Source organism: Saccopteryx bilineata, chromosome 9 (genome assembly GCF_036850765.1).
Source record: "Saccopteryx bilineata isolate mSacBil1 chromosome 9, mSacBil1_pri_phased_curated, whole genome shotgun sequence".
Classification (NCBI taxonomy): Eukaryota; Metazoa; Chordata; class Mammalia; order Chiroptera; family Emballonuridae; genus Saccopteryx; species Saccopteryx bilineata.
The window spans coordinates 79,876,033-79,898,626 of NC_089498.1; the positions used below are offsets into that span (position 1 = coordinate 79,876,033).

At 41.4% G+C, this 22,594-nt stretch overlaps 1 protein-coding gene across 18 annotated transcripts in view; it reads right to left on the minus strand.

Moving 5' to 3' along the window:
- KCNMA1 (potassium calcium-activated channel subfamily M alpha 1) overlaps positions 1-22,594 on the minus strand; it is an 815,298-nt gene that overhangs the window by 177,701 nt on the left and 615,003 nt on the right. For 17 of the 18 annotated variants that reach the window (XM_066244078.1, XM_066244079.1, XM_066244080.1 and 14 more), the window contains exon 14: positions 21,785-21,940. In XM_066244078.1, the coding sequence (XP_066100175.1) occupies positions 21,785-21,940 (156 nt within the window). Of the gene's footprint in view, positions 1-20,896; positions 21,315-21,784; positions 21,941-22,594 lie in introns of those variants that run through there. The other variant, XM_066244077.1, reaches the window with a different exon arrangement.

The window sequence follows — 22,594 nt, forward strand, 5'->3', positions numbered from 1 at the left end:
ACTTTATGCCTCTTGAGAAGAGTCTAGAAGGCACACTTCTTTTCCTTGTTGCATTTGTAGAGACAGTTTAGCTTATACTTATAAGTATAAGTACTCCTTATACTTCAGTCTCCCCAGAAAACTGCCAGGTTGGTGCTCATCCTGCAGCGATATAAGATGAGAAGAGAGATCGGACTTGTGATGGTCCTGTTTGGGCAGGGAGAGACCTCTCTGTCCCTTTGCTCACTGGTCCATGAGCAAGTTTCAGTCCCCCAGCCAGGACCCAGGAGGCTGCTGCTTGCTTTTCCCCATAGGTAACTCCTTCCAGCACACAGTTCTCCTTCTCGTCACTGCCACCGCAGCTCTGTCCTGGGCAAGGCTGCACTTGCTAGATGGGCTTTCACTACATGTAAGAAAAAATAGTCCGATATTCTCCTTCATGGAAGAGGCCTGGCAAAGTCAGACAGGTGCACCCAGATTTCACTTATACATGCAGATTAAATCTTTTAGCACATGCATGGGGCTAGGTTTTGACAAAGAGGTTGAAGGAGCTGAAGGAACCAGCATCATTTAGGCTGATGAACAATGCTGCTGCCCTAGAAAATGTACTCAGGCAGAAAATTCTAATAACTCTGTCTGACCACAAAGAGTTCCAAGGGACATCCCCAATATTAGCCATTTACAAAGATGCTGGCATCACAAAATAGTAAGCAAAGTAGGGAGGGATGTTTTTATGTCACCCTAGAAGATAGTTTTACAATATAAAACTGATAGTCCCATTAGTGACCCAATTCAAAGCCAGTCCCAAGTCTCATCAAATATAGAGACTCAAACAGCATCACCTCCTTCTAAGAAGGAAGCAGAGGGTTACGTACATTCATACATTGTTAAAGTCTTCAATAATTCTCTAGGCTCTTTAATTTATAACAATGGATGAATATGAACTTAGAAAGGTTAAGTGATCATCAGTTCAAGGTTTTGAAATAAACCATGTAAATCAGAGCCTTACAATTCTTCCCCTCTCCCATTCCTCTGCACGCCGCATAGCCACACAACTGTTCTCACACTTGAAAAGTGAGGGACAGCAGGGAGGGTGAGGGCTGTGTTGAAAATTTGGATAACACAGATGTCCTTGGGTATATCTGAATAGGGAAATACCTTCCAAGATCTTTGGGTGATAAATACCTAATCTGAATTCTGCAAGGAGCACCAAACATTCCTTTCCACTCATTCTCTCCTCACTGGTCTATTCAAGAAAAATAATACCGAACCACTAAAATAAATGGCCATCTCACTACTAAAATTTACCCACAACAAGAAAACAACAGAAAATCCTTAAGAAATAATACTTATTTTCTCACAGTGAAGAAAAAGGAAAAACTTATTAAATTCATTGTCCTAAAAAGCAACACCATAAATATGGAGGCTAGAATTACATTCAGACTGAGAGCAAAGAGCTAAAGAGCTTTTTCAAACCAAGGTGAGTGGGCATGGAGATATATGTCACTTTTTAGTGGGCAGAGATGCCCTACCTAATGACACAGTATGGGGAAAAGGGAGGAATTGATATCTCTCACTCACATGTTAATTAATGCCATCCTCTCCATTCTACTCCTCTCCCCTAGTGCACACAAAGCACCGTGTTGAGACAGGCACCTCTATTTCCTTGAACTTGAAACCCTTATCAGTAGGATTGCATCACTCTTGTTACTGCAAAATACATGTGGCAGTTAATGATAAAAACTACAAAAATTTTACTCAGTTGCAAGGTTTTATTTTGTGCAATTTTTCAAGATGGCAGATGGACGCCAAAATGGATCTCAGCATCATCTTACTGGTGTCCCAAAGTTTCTCTAACTCAGCCAAATGAGTGTGAAGCTGAAACAGCCTCCTCACATTGCTCTACCAGGAGATGACTGGATTCCATGTAAGACAGCATGCCACATTAGTAGCCTGGGCTGTGAAGGTTGATTATCTCTAACTCATCCCAAAGAAAATGATTGTTAAATATGCTACAAGGACATGGTGATAATGGTAGTATCTTAGAGGCAATAATCTCCCTGGTCTCGCTATAAAGGACAAACAGAATAAGCCTTTGGTAGTGACATCAGGGTTTCTGGTTCTGGGTAACACAGAGTAGTAAGCACACTATCCAGAATCACCACTAAATGCATCGATTAAACTTGGACAGAATGCATGGAGCAGCTATTTGAAGACTCCGGGGAGTAAACAGTACAAAGCAGATTAGGGAATATGACCAGAATGGGAAGTACCACCATATCAGCAGTGACTTTACGATCATTTGTCTCCTGGAATACTTGGCATGACCTTCAGGCAGCCCAAACCTGCTAAGTGAGGAGCGGGGTGTGGACAGGGAAAGCTCCAACACAAGCTCCCATTCTGGCTCAAACAGCAGCACAGGGAATCCTTAACACTTAGAAAAAATGGGAGAAATCATGGATTTCCTTTTTGTTTTTCCACTCTTTTCTTGTACCTCCACCCACAAGCCAGCCAGCAACGGCATTAGGCGCTGGAAGGAAGTGGGAGAACCTTCTCTGGCTGGAGGATATGGTGTCCCAGAGAGTGTGGCAAAGCCCTATTGCTCTTTATGTTTCTTTGTCCTCCCACTGGCTGGACCCAGGTGGGGACACACTCACCAGAGCAGTATAGCTGGGCAACTAAAACCTCAGATTACTGGTCAGAAGAACAAAATGGAAGGCCCAAGAAACTGAAAGTTCCCTGGAGATCACAGAGAAAGGAGATTTTGGAGCATAATCCCTTATGATTGTTCATGAATTCCTGGGCCTATCCTGAGCTGTGTGCGTGGATGGAACTGACCCAACATAGCATACCATATTTACCCATGTATAAGACGCAACCCTTTTTGAAAAATTTGGGGTCTAAAAACTGGATGCATCTTATACAATGGTTGTCAAGTAATTTATGAAGTGTAGCATTTCAAATGCCATAGATGGAACTGAGGATGGGGCAATATGTGAAGGCAGTGATTTGTCATCAGACACAGATGAGGACAAGCGAATAAATGGGAGTTTTGACAGTGATGAGGAGTTGTATGAATTTTATGATGAATAAAACTTGAGTTCAATAACTTTACATAATACTTTTTTTTTTCAAATTTTGGGCCCCAAAATTAAGGTGCATCTTATGCATGGGAGCATCTTATACATGGGGAAATATGGTAATACATTTTGAGAACTAAACTATAACATGGACTACAGACCAGTCTGAGACTGATGTTGGACAGATTCAAATAGCACTGCCAATGCTTTGAAAACTCAACTAACATTGGAATCGCAAGCCATAGAAGTTTAGTCAGAACTTGCAGCTTTAAATCAAATGGGTCAATTTCATGCCAAAATAAAATTAGCAACATTTTTGTAAGATTTATACAAGAATAAGAATTGTATAATAAACTAATAAAGATGTCCAGGATAAAATTTAAAAATTACTTGGCATATGAATAACCAGAAAAATCTCAACTTTTATCCAATGCCTAGAAGACACAGATATTAGAATTCTCTAATTGGGGACTTAAAGCTGCTATTATAATAATGTTCCAATAACTAAACAAGTACACTTTTATAAAGAATTGAAAGACAAAAGACAAAAGCCTTAGTAAAGAAACAAGATAAAATGAAGACTCATGGAAATTCTAGAATTGAAAAATACAATAACTAACACAATCTAGATGGACTCAATAACAGAATGGAGTTGATAGAGAAAAGAAACAATAAATTTAAATTCAGGTCAAGATAAATTTTGCAATTTAAACAACAGAAAGAAAAAAAATAGAAAATGAATAGAGCTTGTGGTATATTAGAAAAAGGCCCGGCATTAGTATTACAGGAAACTCAGAAGAGCAGAAAGAGTATGTATGGTACAGAGAAAACATTTGAAGACATAATGAACAAAAACTTCCCAAATTCTACCAAGGACAAACCTAGAGATTCCAGAAACTCAGCTAGCTCCAGCAGAATAAACCTAAAGAAACAACGCTCAATCAGCTAACAGAAAACTAAAGACAAAAAGAAAACAGTGAAAGCAACTAGAGAAAAAGGACTCATTACATATGGTATAACAATAATTCAAATGACTTTGGATTTCTCACCAGAAATAGGCAAGAAGAAAGTAAAATAACATATTTAAAGTATTGAAATAAAAAGATTTGTCAATCCAGAATTTTGTATTCACAAAAATATCCTTCACTAATGATGGTGAAATAAAGACATTCTCAGGTCAATGAAAATAGTATTTGTTACTAGCAGACTGCTAAAAGAGATTGCTAAAAGAAGTTATTCAGACAGAATGGTTATGATATCAAAGGGAAAGTTGAAACATCAAGAATGAAGAGAGAAAGACAGAAATGGTTAATATCAGGATAAATATAAAATACTATACTTCTGTTGAGTCCTTTAAAATATGTTTGATGGTTGACAACAAAAATTATAATATTGTCTGATGGGGTTTTCAATGTATGTGATGATTCCCAAATAAATATATCAGTTAGTTAGAGCACTGTACCAATATGCCAAGGTTGTGGGTTTAATCTCTGATGAATGCACATATAAAAGTCAACCAATGAATGTATAAAAAAGTGGAACTTCAAATAGATCTATCTCTTTCCATTCCTTTCTCTAAAAAACCAATAAAAAAGGAAATATCAATGTATGCAGATGTAATAATGCATAACACAACTACAACCAACAAAAAAATGGAAAGGATGAAGAGACCTGTAGATTGGTAAGGTTTCTATACTATGTTAAAAGAGGTAAATCATTGATCTAAGTAGATTTAAAAAGTTAAGTATGTACATTACAATTTTAAAGCCAGTCAGTAAAAAGACTATATGGAGATATATAATAAACACTATAAATAAAATACTAAAAATGTTCAAAATAACCTAAAGAAGAAAGTAAAGAATAGGAAAACTAAAAACAGAGGAAAGAGAAAACAAATTAACAAACTATTAGACCAACATCCAAAATAACAATAATTACATTATAGTCTAACATCTTTTAATAGAGATACATAGAATGTATTTTTAAAAATATAACCCAATTATAAGCTGCCTATAAGAAAATCACTTAAAATTAAAAGAAATATATAGATTGGTTCAAACAAAAACTGATGAGTAAAGATATTTTTCCTATGAAATGTATTTTCCATGAAAGCATTATAATAAAAAAGAAAGCTTGAATGGTTCAGTTTACATCAGACATGAAGTCTATGAAACTTCAGAGCAAAGAAAATTACCAAAGATACTAGGGACAATATATAATGATAAAAAGGACTTCCGAGATCAGACACAATTAAGCACATTTAAGTTGGTAATTCTAATCAGCCATAAGAAAAGATAAAATATTGTCATTTGCGACCGCATAAATAGAACTTAAAAATATCACACAAAGTGAAATAAGTCAGTCAGCAAAAGCTAAGAATCATATGATTTCACTCATATGTGGACTATGAGACTGTAGTCATAGACAGACAACAGGATAGTGGTTACCAGAGGGAAAGGGGTGGGTGTAGTGAAGGGTAAAGGGGGAAAATTATGGTGAAGGAGGATGATTTGACTTTGGGTGATAGGCTTACAATGCAATATACAGAATATGTATCATAGAAATGTACACTTGAAACCTATAAAATCTTATTAACCAAAGTCACCTCAATATATTTAATTTAAAAAATAAAAATAAATTAAACAGTCAATTCATCAATAAAAGGCAACAATCCAGATAGATATATACTTATCAGAGCTTCAAAAAAACAAAACCTGATGAAGTAAAATAGACAAATCCACAATTATAGTTGGAGACTTTAGCACTCTTCTCATTTTAATAAGTAAAACCACTAGACATAAAAAGCAGCAAGGGTATACAGAAGGACTGAACAGCATCACCAACTAGATCTAACTGACATTTATAGAATATTCAACCCAACAATAGCAGAATAAAAACTTTTACATTTAAAAGGATCATTCACCAAGATAAATCACATAAACACACTTCAACAAATTTAAAATAATTGAAATCATACAAAGTAGGTTATCTAACAATAACAGTCAAACAACATGTCAATAATCAAAAAATAAGAAGAGTATCTCCAAATATTTGGGAATTAAGCAACACACATCTAAATAATCCAAGGGTCAAAAAAGTCTCAAGTGGAATTAGACAATATTTGTACTGAATAAAGGTATAACATACCAAAATTTGTGTAATGCAGCTAAAGCAGTGCTTAGAATAAAATTATAGCATTAAATGCTCATATTGACCCTAGCCAGTTGGCTCAGTAGATATAGTAGTAGATGGCCCAGTATTCAGATGTCTTATGTTTGATCTCTGGGTTAGGGTACACAGGAAAAACAACCATCTACTTCTCTTCTCCTCCCTCTCCCTTTTCTATCTTTCTTCCCCTCCTGCAGCCAGTGGTTCAATTGGTTTGAGTGTCAGCTCCAGGTGTTGAGAATATCTCAGTTGGACCGAGTGTGGCAGCCTCAGATGCTAAAAATAGCTGGGTTGATTCGAGCATCGGTCCCAGACACGGATTGCCAGGTGGATCCTGGTTGGGGCCCATGTGGGAGTCTGTCTCTCTATCTTCCCTCATGTCAATTAAAAAAAATGTTATAGGCCCTGGTCAGTTGGCTCAGTAGTAGAGTGCTGGGCCAGTGTGTGGAAGTCGTGGGTTTGATTCCTGGCCAAGCACACAAGAGAAGTGCCCATCTGCTTCTCCACCCTTCCCCCTCTCCTTTCTCTCTCTCTCTCTCTTCCCCTCCCACAGCCAAGGCTCCATTGGAGCAGAGTTGGCCCCAGGCGCTGAGGATGGCTTCATGGCCTCCACCTCAGGTGCTAGAATGACTCTGGCTGCAACGGAGCAACACTCGAGATGGGCAGAGCATTGCCCCCTGGTGGGCATGCTGGGTGGATCCTGGTTGGGCATGTGCAGGAGTCTGTCTCTCTGCCTCCCCACTTCTTACTTCAGAAAAGTTTTTTTTTTTTTTTTCATTTTTCTGAAGCTGGAAACGGAGAGACAGTCAGACAGACTCCCGCATGCGCCCAACTGGGATCCACCCGGCACGCCCACCAGGGGCGACGCTCTGCCCACCAGGGGGCGATGCTCTGCCCATCCTGGGCATTGCCATGTTGCGACCAGAGCCACTCTAGCACCTGAGGCAGAGGCCACAGAGCCATCCCCAGCGCCCGGGCCATCTTTGCTCCAATGGAGCCTTGGCTGTGGGAGGGGAAGAGAGAGACAGAGAGGAAAGTGCGGCGGAGGGGTGGAGAAGCAAATGGGCGCTTCTCCTGTGTGCCCTGGCCGGGAATCGAACCCGGGTCCTCCGCACGCTAGGCCGACGCTGAAAAGTTTTAAGAAAAGCTCATATTAAAAAGAAGAGCCACAAATCAAAAACCTAACTTTATTTAAAGAGGTTAGAAAAGCAGAGTAAAATAAACCCAAAATAAGAAAAAAACCCAAACAAACAAAAAAGAGATGTTAAAAAAAGAAAAAAGAACCAAAAGCTAAAAAGATAAGCAAAATATACATGTAGCAAGACTGACAAATAAAAAAAGAAGACACTAATTACAAAATCAGAAATGAGAAAGAGATTATCACTACATACCATGCCAATATTAAATGGAAAATAGAGAACTTTATGTACATGAATTGAACAACTCAGTTAAATTACATTAATTCCTCAAAAACCTTCAACTGCCACAACTTACACAAGATTACATAAATAACCTGAATAGACCTATAGCTATTAAATAAATTGAATTAGTCTTAAAAAAAAAAAAACTGTTGAAAAAAGAAATTCAGGTCCAGATGGTTTCATTAGTGAATTCTAGTATTAAACACTTAAAGAAAAAATAACACCAATTCTACACAATCCCTTCCAAAAAATAGAAAGGAAGACTTCCCTACTCATTTTATGAAGCCAACTAAAAGCAAGACAGTGTAAGAAATCTACAGAACAAAATCCATTTGCAAACATATACACAAAAAATTGTCATGAAACTATTAGCAAATCAAGTCCATCCTTATATATACACATCTATACTTGTGTATATACACATAGACACGTGTGAGGGTGTGTGTGTGTGTATGTGTGTGTGTGTATCACACTATAAGCAAGTGAGGTTTATCCTGGACTGTACTGTGGCTGGCTCAATATTCTCAAATCATTCAATGCAATCCACCATATTAACAGTCTAAAGAATAAAAACAGCATGATTATATCATCTGATCCACAAAAAGCATTTGGTAAAGTTTAACATCAATTCAAGATAAATTTCTCATCTAATTAATAGAAAGTAATTTCCTCAACCTCAAAAGAAGGGCTAGCTTTAAATACCTATAGCTAACATTATACTTAATGGTGAAACACCAAATTGTAACCCCTTCCTTAAGAGTGGGGACAAATCAAACATAGTCTTTCATCCTTCAATTTGATATCCACCAAGAAGTGCAAGCCAGTGCAATATGGTTTCAGAATACAAGGTCAATAGAAAAAAAATAACATGCATTTCGATGTACCACCAATGAATCATTGGAAACTAAAATTTTTTTTAAAATGCTCCCCCCCAAAAGTAATATTCATGTATCGATCTACCAAAAATGTACAGAATCTGTTTGCTAAAAACTATAAAATACAAATGAAAGAAGTTAAAGATTATCTAAATAAATAGACCATGGTAATAGATGGGAATCTATTTGGATGCCAATGTTCCCCCAAATTGGTCTATAGGTTTAACACAATTCAAATCAAAATATCAGTAGGATTTTTTGCAGGTCTAGACAAGCTGATCCTCAAACTAATACGAAAGGCAGAGACACTAGACTAGATGTGGCCATTTGAAAAGGAATACATTTGGAGGAATCACATTACCTAATGCCAATTTTAAGCCACAGGAGATTATTTACAGATCTTGAAGCCTAATAGATTTTTATTAAATTATGAAGGTTCTAGGGCTGGTAGCTTCTTTCTCCCTTCCATTTTCTTTCCTTTGCAATGGGAATGCTTGTCACTGTTATCCTATGGCTGCCCTACCATTATATTTTGGAGGCAGAATACTTGTTTTTTGGTTCTACAATTTCACAGATGGAAGGACTTTTGCCCCAGGATGCATTATAATCAGAGTCTTTCCCATAAGTGACTTAGATGATGAAATTTGAGACTTTTGAGTTGCTGTTACTTAGATGAGGTTTTGAACTTGGATTGGTGCTGTCAGATTGAGACTTTCAAGGATGTTAGGATAGGATGAATGTATTCTGTATGTGGGATCAATATAGCTCTTTGAGTGCTAGAAAACAGACTATGGTAGGCTAAACAATGGCCCCAAAGATAACCACACTTTAATCCCTGGAACCTGTGAATGTCACGTTTACAACAAAAAGGGGTTTTTTGTTTTGTTTTGTTTTTTTCAGAGACAGAGAGAGGGTCAGAGAGAGGGATAGATAGGGACAGATAGACAGGAATGGAGAGAGATGAGAAGCATCAATCATCAGTATTTCGTTGCTACACCCTAGTTGTTCATTGATTGCTTTCTCATAGGTGCCTTGGCCATGGGCCTTCAGCAGACCGAGTAACCCCTTGCTTGAGCCAGCAACCTTATTCCAAGATGGTGAGCTTTGCTCAAACCAGTTGAGCCCATGCTCAGGCTGGCGACCTCGGGGTTTCGAAACTGGGTCCTTCTGCATCCCACTCCGACGCTCTATCCACTGTGTCACCGCCTGGTCAGGCTACAAAAAGGGTTTTGAAGATGTGATTTAATTTAAGGACTTGTGGATGTGAGATTATTCTGTCTAGGGACACTTTATTTTATTGTGCTTTGCTTTCTTACCCTCCACAGTTGTTGCACTTTTTACAAGCTGAAGGCAAGTTCCTTCAACAGCAAAAAAGATTGTGCTTCACTTTATTATAACACTCATTTTATCATGGTGTTCTAGAACGAAACCTGTAATATGTCCAAGGTCTGCCTGTACTATCTAACAGGGCCCTAATTGTAATCTCAAGTATTCTTACATGGAGGCAGGTAGAGATTCGACAAATTGAGAGGAAACAGGAGGTGTGACATTGGAAGCAAAAGGTTAGAATGCTATGGAAGAAGTCATGAGCCAAGGAATGCAGGCAGCCTCCAGGAGCTAGACATTGCAAGGAAACAGCCTCTGGAAGGAACCAGCCTTGCCAACACCTTGAATTCAGTCCAATGGAACTGACTTCAGACTTTTGGCCTCCAGCAAAGGAAGAGAAAATAATGTGTTCCTTTAAACAACTAAGTTTGTGGTAATGTATTATAGCAGCCACAGGACATTAATATATACCCTTTCATTTCTCATGGGTAGATAGATACCTATGAGTGGAATTGTTGGGTCACAGGGACACTCTACATTTAACATTTTGAGAAAACCTTCAAAATTTTCAAAATTCAGAACTCTGATTCAGGAAAGACTATAAAGAAATAAAAACACAAGCTACAGACCAGGAGAAAATACTTACAAATTTCATATCCAACAAGATCTCCAGACTACATAGGAAACATTTAAACTTGGAATTAAAAACCAAACAGGCCAATTAAAAAAATGGGCCAAACACTGATCTCACTAAATGCTGGTGAGGATGTAGAGCAACAGGAACTCATTGTTGCTGCTGGTGGCAATGCAACTTAGTACAGCCACTTAGGAAGACAGTTTGGTGTTTCTTACAAACTAAACCTACTTTTACCATATGATCCAGCAATCATACTCTTTGGTATTTACCGAAATGATTTGAAAAATTATGTCCATACAAAAGCCTGCACATGGAAGTATGTAGCAGCTTCATTAATAATTGCCCCAGACCTTGGCCAAGTTGCTCAGTGGATAGTGTCAACCCAGCACACCAAGGTCACTGATTTGATCCCCAGTCAGGGCACGTACGAGAAGCAATAAATGAGTGCACAATTAATGAAACATCTAAGTGAAATGAGGTGATGCTTTTCTCTCTCTCTCCTTTCCTCTCTTCCTCAAATCAATAGTAAAATTAATAATTGCCCAAATGTGGAAGCAACTAAGATGTCTTTCAATAGGTGAATAGCTAACAAACAAGAAACTGTGGTACATTCAGACAATGGAACATTATATAGTGCTAAAAAGAAATAACTACCAAACCATGAAAAGACATGGAAGAATGTGGAAGACATTACTGAATGAAATAAACTAATCTAAAAAGGCTACATATGATTGATTGCACATATGAATCATACATATGTATCATTCCAACTACATGACACTCTAGAAAAGGAAAATTTTATGAGGACAGTAAGAGATCAGTGTTTGCCAGGGATTATGGGAGAAGAGGGTTCATCAATGGTAACAAATGAACTCTCTCGGAAGATGTTGATAATGGAAGAAGCTATATAGGTGTGGTGGCAGAGGGTATGTGGAAAATCTTTGCACCTCCACTCAATTTTCCTGAGAACCTATAACTGCTGTACAAAATAAAGCCTATGGGGGAAAAAAAGGCAATGCACTTCAGGTATACAGATGACAAATCAGCATAAGATGAGGTGTTAAGCTTCATTAGCTATTAGGGAAATACATATTAAAACCACAATAAGATACCAACATACCCATTAGAATGACTAAAATTAAAAATACTGACAAAACCAAGTGTTGACAAGGATGCAGAACAAGCATTCTCATTCCTTGCTGGTGGGAATAACAAATGGTACAGCCATTCTGGAAAAACACTTTGGTAGTTTCTCTTAAAGTTAAACATACACTTAGCCTACAATCTAACAAGTCTATTTCTAGGTATTTTCCCTAGAGAAATGAAAACTTATGTCTATATAAACTTCTATACAAATGTTTTTATCAGCTCTATTCATAATCATCCTAAACTGAAAAGCAACCTAAATGCCATAAAAATGAGTAAATGATGAACAAACCAAGGCACATCCATAAAATACCTCAATTTTCAGCAATAAAAAGGAGTGAAATATTGATACACACAATAACCTGGAATTAAAAACCAAACAGGCCAGTTTAAAAAAAAACTGGCCAAATGCCAATTATACTGAATTATACTGAATGAGAAAAGCCAGTCTCAAAGGTTACATATTATATGATTCCATTCGCAAGATATTTTCAAAAAGACAAAAACTATATTGGGAGAGATCAAATCAGTGATTATGAAGGGCTGGGGGGCTAGGGGTACAGCCAGGGTCTGACTGCCAAGTGAAAGCACGAGGGAATTGGGGGGGGGGCTACTCCCACTGTTCTGTGTCCTGATGCTGGTAGTGGCTGCACAACTCTATATATGTATTAAAATGCATAACACTTTGCACACACACAAATCAACTTCACTGTAAGTTAATTTTTAAAAGTAACACTAAAGAAGGAGATATCTGGACAACCAAAACTATTTCTGAATCTCAATGGGACCGCATAATTTAAGCATTTTCCTGTAATGGAAAATGATGAGAAGGAATGCTCGATAGATGGAACCAGATTTCTCTCCTAATCTTGAGGACATCAATGTCTCACCACCTGCGCCCACATTGTTTGCGTTACGACAGTGCCATTTGATGATCAGAAGGGGCCTGCAAGGGTTAAGGTTAGCTATACTGTTCCCCTCAGAAGTGTTCCTTTCTTTCTTTCATCAGCACTGTTTAATCTTCCTGGATCTCACACCTTCTATGCTGAGACCTCCTTGTGCTGGAAATCCACCATCCCGCACTTTGACCTGCTCGTTCCTTCCTTCAGATGCTAGGAGCCAAGGTTTTTTTTAACATTCTTACATTCACCTTCAACCAACAGGTCAGCATATCGCACCCTGCTCAGCTGCAACAGAGTAGAGCAGCACTTTCTCCCCTGTGACAAGGTACCATGGCCCTGGGTGATGGCACTGCCTCTCGGCCCTTTTCACACTAAGGCCCCAGGAAGGAATGGGCCAGGAATAGGAATTTCTACCTTTGCAATGTATCTTAACTTTTATATCATGCAGTTTGCTATGGTTGGCTAAACCTAGGATACTCCATTAACAAATACTGCAAAGTGATTTTATACTTAGAAGCTACTGATTTGAACACAAAACCAAGCAGTGTTTCTATTTGAGCCATTTCTCTAGGGGAAGCAGCATGTAATAGTGGGGAAGGCACTGGGCTAAAGACCCAATGATCCAGTGGAGCCCTGGCCCCTGTGCCCCCATTTCCCAAACAGCTGTGCAACCAGAGGCCAATCATCGTCCTATTTCCCCTGCTCTGCTGATGAGGAGGGTCAGAACCACCAGCTCCTTTGCTTTAGGAACATTTCCCAAGGGATAGTTAATAAAATGCTTGTGTACCGGGTCAAATAGAAACAATCTAAGTAAAAAGTGTATCATATAGAGTGATATGCAAACTTAGGGTACTACTATGACTTTAAAGTTCTTGACAAAATATGCACTGTATCAAATCAGTGGTGGGTTCTTGCTTTGCAGCCCCGGATACATGGAACAACCACTTACAGGAGCTCAAAGGCTCCTCACCAGTTTTGCGGGCACAGGTTTGCGCCTGGTATCCTTTTGAGCAGGGATAGCCGATCGATAGAATAAGTGAATCTGAGATTTTATTCCTAATGGTTTTGTAATAGCATTTTGGTATTTTTACTTTAAAAAGTCATAGACAGTGGGTGGCACCCACAAAACCTAAGCTAGAAAACTGGAAATCGGGGAGGCTGGGAGGACTGCAGCCTCTGGGTGCCCAGGTGTACTCAGAAATGCAGGAAATTCAAGGCCAACAACCTCTGAAAGAGTTCGTTTTGCTGTGCAGCCAGAGGTTTGGTCAAGAGGGCCTTATTCACGTTAATGACAATGTCCTGCCAACCGACAGGGCTGGGGTGAGTGGCAGCTTTCCCCGGGTATCACGGTGAGTCCTGGTCATTGCTCTGCCCTCCCTGGGCACAGGCTGTATTTGTGTGTTATGTAATCTTTCTGGGCTGCCTTCCCTTTTGTTCCAGCCGTGCCAAGTGCCAAATAAAAGAATCCATATGTGATTACAGCTATAAAACCAAAAGGAAAATATTAGACAAATATATAACATTTTGGGGTTTCTAAGTTTGTTTTACCTTTAATGCTAGGCAGACAGTTTACACAAATCATTTCGCTGCAAAGTAAGAAATAATGAGTTAAATGTGTTCCCTGTCACCATCAATCATGTACATTTGCCTTTGATTGACCAAACACATAAGACACATGAAATGACTTTCTAATCATGTTAGGGGAGGGAGGGAGGGAAGGGGGAGAAGAGCCAGCGGAGGAGTTTCAACCTTTTTCATTTGATTCAGAAATTCCAGTGACATTTTCGGGCAATCTCCTAACATGCTGTTAGGAGGCTTCTCTCTGCTAATAATGTTTGCCTTGAGAATTTGTAAAGGTCTGAGAACTCTTGAATTCAATGTTCTAGAAATTACCAGGGCCAGAGGGGAACAGAATCCCTGTTAATAGTTCATGGATTAATTCGGTCTTCATTTGAAATCGTTTTCAGGGAAGGAGCTTTCCCTTCAAGCGGGCGGCGGTCACCTCGGGCAGGGCAGGCAGGCAGGGCAGGCGGGCGGTGCCGGACAGGCCGCAGAGCCACTGAGCACAGGAGTTTGGAGGAGGAAGAAAAGATACCCAGTGACGCTGACCCGGATGGGAGACCGAGGTTCAGCAAAACCATTTCCACGCATGGGTTTTATTATGATTTGTGAATTTAAACAACACACTGACTGAATTTTCTGCCAGTCACAATGGTTTATAACCAAACCTAACCAGCCTCCATGCTTCCTCGCCAAGGATTATAAAGCTTTGAATGTCAACTTTCTCCATGGAGTCAGAGCTCTTCAGCTTGGCGAGGGAACCATGTACAGTAGTAAAAGAAGATGTTTTCACCACCCAAACCACCCCAAATATGAAGTCGCCGGTCCCGGCCCCACCTAGCCGTCTGTATCAAAGGCAGGCCAAGCTAGGCTGACGCCAATTATTCCTTATTCAGCATGCACTTACTGAGGCCCTGTTATGACTCAGGTGCTGCTGTAGCCACTGGGGGGTCCTGCAGGCAGCCCGAGGCTGCTCCACGCTCGCACCACCTCTGGGAAAGGAGGCGATACATAAGGGCCATCGAGAGACACAAGGCCTTGGGGGAAGGCAGATCAGGTCGTGGGGGTCTGCCGTATGGAGGAGACAGTGATGCACATTTTTAAAATGTAATTCTGATTTTTTTTTCCACAGGAAATGTTCATTTACTCCCCAAAACAAAGGAGAAGTAGATCCTTCCTAGAGAATGTGAATTAGTAAATTTACTCCCTAGAGGGGCCTCAGAAGCCCTAGAGAAACTTATGAGTTCAATCACTTTCTTCTTGATTTTATGACATTTGCCAGGAAAACTGTGGAATCATAAGCACCCCTTAGTAGAGCTATGCCATCTCCATAAACTGGAGAACTCAGCGCTGTGGAGATGTCAATTCTCCCCGCGAGAGGCCGAAACAGACCCGCACACGCACTGGCCCCGGACACAGAGGGGGCTCCTAGGCTCCCGATGATAAACTGCTCCCTAATCTGGGTCCTGGTGCTGTGGGAGTGTGGGCTTCCTGAATATTCAGCAGGCTGTCCATTTATTAGATGCACACCTTTTTAATCTTATTCTTCAATTAAAAGTTTGTTTTAATCCCTTCTTTAAAATACAATTCTAATGTTTTAGAGAGAAGAAATGAACATTGAGTAAAGCCAGGACTTGGTGGAGGGAGCCCTGCAGCTAGCTGCCCTGGGAAGGAGCATTCTAGCCAGAGGGAGGAGCCACACAAAACCCCTTGACCAGCCAGAGGGGGCGTGGCTGAGCGCAGAGAAGGAGAACACTGGCAACATGAGGCCAGGGAGGTCCCAATGACCTGACACCTTAGGACCCACTGACCTTCTTAAGGACTGTATTCTGGTAAGTTGGAATGTCATAGAGAGATTTATGCAGGGGGTGACAAGATTTGACTCATGCTTCAGAAGGCTTGTCCTGGATGCTTTAATGGAGAGAGACTGACTAGAGGGCCGAGCATGGAGACCAGTTAGAAGGCTGGTGTAATATTGGGAAGTAGAGGATGGTGGTTTGGAGCTGACAGTAAGAATGGAGGTAGAGAGAAGTGCTCAGATTCTGGGTATATTTTGGAAGTGGGACCAAGAGGATTTCCTGCTGAACTGAATGTGGAACACAAGAAAAAAAGGAGTCGAGGATGAGCAATGGAAAGGATGGCATAGCCAGCAGTGCAATGGGAGAAAAGCAGGTTTACAGTCTAATCTGGATATGTTAAGTCTGAGATGAAATGAGACATTCAAATAGACATGTTGAATAACAGATGCATAGATGATACTGGGTTCAAGCGAGAGGTGCTGGATGGAAACATAAACATGGATGTCATCTATACATTTCAAAGCTTTGAGAACAACTGAGATGATGAGGGAAACCAGTATAACTGTATTGGGAGTCACTCTCTACTGATGAGAGAGATCTGCAGAGGTCCGCTGTCAGAACATCATCTGTGATTAGGGTGACGTCATCCGTGAGTATAGAATAAGCAGCAGCTTGCATCTCAATAACTCACACCACGTGCATTTACTCTGCCAGATCGAACCCTCTATTCAGGCATTAGGGTTCCCTCTTGGAAGTAGAAAGCCACCTTGACCCCAGCCTTAACAGTTGGAACCCTGACCGTATGTCAGAGATCCCTTCACCCACTTCCCCACTCCACACAGAGGTAAGCCCTGCTTCGAGTGTGCCTCCCTCCCCTGGATAAATACCTCTAGTCCAGAGCTTACAACCACCAGCCAATACAATTTTCTGTTGTCTCCGAGAAGCATCTACCTAACCCAATTAACTTGACTCCCAAAATACAGCAGTGCATGATGTTAGTTCCTCCTTGGGAACCTACTTCATTTCTACACTCTGACTCATCCCAGACTAGGCTAATGCCTCATATGTCTTGATACAGTGACCTCTGCCCTTGCAGAGATGACCAGAGAGAAAGGCCAACCAGACCCACGGGATGGGGCTGTGCACACATGTGCCCACACACCCCAGTCTGAACAGAAGCTTCCCAAAGCTCCTCAGTGCCTCCCAGCCATAGGATGACAGTCTCATTAGCACACTGCCTACAATATGGTAGGTGCCCAGGCAACCTCTACTGAATCAACAGTTTCCATAAAACAAACTGCAGAAATCTAAGGTTTGTGCCAAGATGATTGGCACTGGCTAAGGTTCCTTCTTATCACTGATCCTGTTTCCTCTTGTTATACCTAAGGATGAACTTGGAACCAATTTGCCCAGGTTCGAACTGGGTTCATTATTCAAATGTTATGTCCTCGTCCTCCACAGGTTGCTGAATGTGTCTTCACCCACAGTGTCTGCCACTGTAAAGTGGGGTTAATACCAGAGCCCAGTCTGGGTAGGGTCATTGTGAGAATTAGATGAGACCATCCACAGACAGCACAGCATAGGGCTTGGCACACAGTTAGGACCTGGCATACCTCAGCTATTACTAAAGATTCCTGATTTATAGTTCCAGCTCTTAAAGCATGTTCTTATATATGCATATATTCAAACACTCATATGAACATAAACATAAGCCAAAATAAAGGTATTAAAAATGATTCTTGGCTACAATTATTGCTAGGATTATGCATTACTGAAAGTTTATCTCAACATGGTAAGAACAATAATGAACAAATGGTTTTCATGTCTAGCAAAGTCCACCTCAGCCCAGATACAATCTGAGTAGCATGCGCTGATTTCCCTAGTGCGTCCTCATCCACAAGGAGAAAATGGATGGAGGAGACCATGCTCTGATCAGTGTTAAGTAAACTTTATTCACAATTCCAAATCTTATAAAGTAGGGACATAATTTAAAAAGTATAGCACTTATTTTATTTTCATAACTGATTTATTCAACCAAGAAATAATTACCGAATGCATGCCACATTCCAGGCTGAGTGAAAGAGAGTATGTGTGTATAAAATGGTAGCTTAGCAGAGTTAAATAGTTGGCAATCCTGAGAACAATTTAAATGTACTCAATTTGAAATTTTAGTGTAGACTGAAAAGAAATTTAAGAATTAATCACCCTCTAAACACACAACACTCACACACACAATTTATCATGTCTAAGGACAGCTAATCCTAGTAAGAATAATAGCACAATTCACAAAAATAGCAGGTCAAGCCTCAACTTGAAACCACATACACTGGAGAGAAAGTTGTATACATTGTAAGACTCAAAAACAAAGACAAAAATCAATGGATCTTAAATTACATCCAAGTGAAGAAGCCAAGTAGAGGATAAGTGTGGCCACTCAATCCAGAATGAGATGATGGCAGATAGGATAAATAAACTCACTGTCTCGGTCTGTACAGAAGACATTAGGAAGATTCTCACTTGAACCTGACAGGCGGGTAGTCGGAGATCAGATAGAGGTAAATGGACAAGATATTCCAGGCCTAGCTGATAAAGTAGATGTTGATAAGTAACAGGAACCAGAATATTGGCCTTCACTCTTTAAAGGAACTCTAGGTCAAAACTGGGTGTCGCTGACAAAATGCTGAACCTGTCATTAGCAACAAGCTTCTGGACTCCCTGAGTGACTCACCTGAGCTTTCTTCTTAAAGGTATTGGCTATAAAGTCAGCGTGTATTTGTTAAACAGATCCCAGCACACCAGAAACTGTAGCACACATGCCTTGAAGGTCAAGTGGAATAAAGTAAGGGCAAACTGAAAAAAAGTCATTACCCCAGAGATGTGGGCTAAAAATATAGATTCCCCAGATTTTAGATTCATTTGGCAGTAACATACCAATGTGGGCGTTGGGCTTTGAGAGACTCAGGCTCTCGGGTGAGGATCTTTGAGAGCGACACTGCTGAGGGGAGATGCAAGTGCTCCTGGTACTCTGGCTGGGTCTCTCTGGTAACTGCTACACACCAATAGACATGCTTTCTTCTGTTGAGCTTTCTCACCCTCGTTTGCAGTCTTGGCTTTTGCAAGTCTTGGCTTTTAGCCCAGTGGTGGCCTCAGTGCTTCTGCCTGTGACACCACTGTCTCAGTCTTGTTCCTCTTTCCTCTTCTTTCAGGGGGACCAAGCACATGTCTCCCACCAAACTGGGAAACAGGCACCCGACCTGCCCAGGGCACGGGAGAGGGTGAGCTCATACTCTACCTTTGGCTTCCAGAAACACTGAGTATTCTCAAAGGATCAAATGCTGTCAAAGCCCTATGCCACCTCCCTCCATCCCAACAGGACTGGCTGACCCCATGGAAGTGCTGACTAAATCTCTGTGTAGGACAAGGGGGACACTGGGGAAGAAAGCAATTTCTGTAGACAATAATCCATTTATAGATTTCCTTTTCCATCTGCCCCCAAATAAATATAAGTGCAGGCTTTGTGACACCTGGAATGAGAGATAATACATAAAACTCTCCAAGGAAAGCACCAATGTGTTGTTTATTATGAATGAAAAGAGACAAGGATGTGGGATTTTGGGGGTAAGAGCACAAGGATGACTCTACAGAACAGGGAGCATATGCTTAGGCTGTCCCTACCTTAAATGAAAAAGAAAAAAGATGATGAGAAGCCTTGTTATTCCCAGGTCAAGTGCCTAGTGAATTCCAACATAAAGACCACCTGAATGTCACATGGCCATCCGCAGAGAGCTCCCTCTAAACACAGAGGAGTTAGCCCCAGACAGAAACAACATGGTCACATAACCCTGGAAAGGAAATGTGTTTTCAGTTACACCAGGGCCGGGCCTCTCCCACTGGCTCTTCCTAAATAGGAACTTGGCAGTGGGATCAGTTGGGCTGGAGGGGACGTCCTTGGCTGCAGAGGTAAGCCCTTCAGGATTTTGTGGGAAGTTGGACAGAAGTCTTTCCTCCCTGCTGATAACAACACTGAAGAATCAGCGTAATCTCCGTGATGTTAATTTTCCTGACAGGTGGCTCTCATTTCCATGCAGGAACCACAAAATCAAAACATACGCATGTCAAGTGCCCTGTGTACAGGGGGCCTACCAAGGCCGTGCTGAATCAACACAGAGAAGCAGAGTCCAGGTCCTCAGACCATGGGCCGGGTCCTGGGGGTGACTGACTCTCTACTGGAAGAATCTACCAGAGCTCAGCTGAACAAGCCAGTGAAGCCCTCTTGGTGACAGTTCTTTATCCTGGGGCTGGGCTCTTTGTGTTGAATGTAAGAGCCCTGGGGGACACAAGCTGACATCTGGCTTTTGGGCTTGTCTCTGAGTCCAGCTACACAGACCACCCTGCCATCTCCATTGTGCCTGCATTTGTCTCTTGCACGCAGGGGACCAGCACCTTGGGATTAAAAAGCCATTGAGAAGAATGCAATGTCCTTATTTATGAGCTGGGTCTGAGCCAGAGATCCAATAAGTTGAGGTCTTTGGGCACACAGTGACTAGAAGAATTTTTTTAATCAAGGCATCCATTGCTAAAGTGATTGAAGGAACTCTGAAACAATTTATTCTTATAGAGAGAGGAATGTTGATTACAAATAGGCTAAATGATGTAAATTAGGTGGGTACAACAGGTACATCCTGTTCTGAGTCAAACAACGAAGGGAGGCCCAGGATGAGCAGGCCATGAGTCAGTGCACTGCCTGCATGCACCCCACCCTCGCCCCCCATCCTTCTCGCTGCATCCAGGGCCGTGTCCTCACTTCCACTGAAGACCTCATCTCTGGTAGCGGATACAGCAACCAGGCAGCAAAAAGCCGGCGATCTCACATGGTTGATTTCAGAGCTTTTGGCCCTTTTTGTGGTGCCTCCTGGTGACTCACGCCCTTCCCACCTCAAGTACTACTAATTCAGGAAAGGGACTGTGAATAAATAAATAACAGGGAGGGTATGGTAGCCCAGATCTTGAGCCAACGGCCACAATGCCAAATTAGAGAGACCGAAACTAGACAGGCTCTATGGTGCTGGTTTGCTACCTTGACTGGTGGGGCTCGGAACAATTCAAGGACAAGGACTAGTGTATCATTATCCTGAGCTCCGAAGCCCTCTGAATAGAAGCATGGACTCTCCACCCAGTATCCTAGAAACATGCCTGTCCAGTGAGGACTGAGTTGAGTCCTTCTTCGCCTGAGTTGGTCAGGCAGGCAGGAGCCACGTGAGGGCAGCTGCCCGGTCAGCTCTGCAGAGTGAACCGGCCGACAAGGAGGTGAGCGTGTCCAGACTGCCCATCTCATGGTGTAAAGAGTGCTCCTGCTGGGGACTCGGTTCCCCGTTTCACTCTCCGCTCCAACAACCATGGCATGTCAGCCCTGCTGGCCTCCTTGATTGTGCAGAAATAAATAAATGAATTATGTTGTTGGGGTTTGGGCTTCAGCACAAACACATGGTCTGCATTTATCCGCACAGTGAGAGGTCTACCAACCACTTGATGTAAAAGAGCAAAATGATAATTCTTTTCTTTAGGCGCATTGGTGCCATATGGAATGTATATAAATCATATTTTTGTTTTAACAGCGAAGGCTTTGTTGATAGATAAACATGTGGTTTATCTAAAAAAAAGAGAGGCTTGTGCTTTGAACAATCATTTAATGGCTGTGGATGTGCCAAATAAAAATAAAAACATAATTTTGAAAGGAGTTGGCCACTTGCCCAAATCTGTAACGAGGAATTTCTCCTAAACCAAAGTGGTTAAAGCCTGTCGGTCTGGTTCGAGTTTAAGCTGTGCTCTCTACTCAACCCCACGACAAATTGAATCCGAGGCTAATGTGCTCTAATAGGACAAGACGTTACCTTTATGAATGACCTCATGGAGAAGAGGTTGGCGAGCATGGTGGAGAGGCCCTGAGCCAGGCAGCTCTGGGCGATGAAGCCCAGCTTCAGCTCTGCGAGGCAGATTGCATCATCGCCCTCCTTCCAATTCCAGCTCGGGATGTTTAGCAGATGGGCCTGTGGAAAGAAAAACAGTTATGAGACCTTACTTTGTTAAATGTTCAATTGTTTAACATCTCCTATGGGAAACGTGGCATTGCCCAACTGCTCAGGGTCATACAGCCTTGTCCTCTTTCTCCCTGGCCTGGGTCTGGGCTTGGTGTTTGAATTAAATCTTCTCTCCACCAGACTTTAGACTGTTCTGCACCTACCAAGGCCAGGACCTCCCCTTGAGTTAGTCCTTTAGCCAAATAAGGCCCAGAGGAAAAGTCCTCTTGTGACATCAGCCCATGCTGCTAAGATGTCTGGCTAGGCTGTTCATAAACTGATCCCTTAAATGGATTCTAATACTGTCCGATGGCGGTGTACTTCAAATATTTTTTTAATCTGCCTTGCCAATACTCCAGATCAGTGGCTCCCAAGCTCAAGGGGCATTATAGTCACCTGGAGGGTTCAAACAAAAACATCCCCCTCCATGACTTCTGATTCAGTGGGTGTGGGGTAAGGCTAGAAATTTGCATTTCTAAAAAGGTCAAGGTGATGCTGAACTGCTGAGCTAGGGACCACACTTTGAGAAGCACGGCCCTAAATCATCAGGCCAATCACGCTGTAGACATGCTACAATCTGTTGCAGATGGACGGATCCCATTCAACAGTGAGGTCAGATGCTGA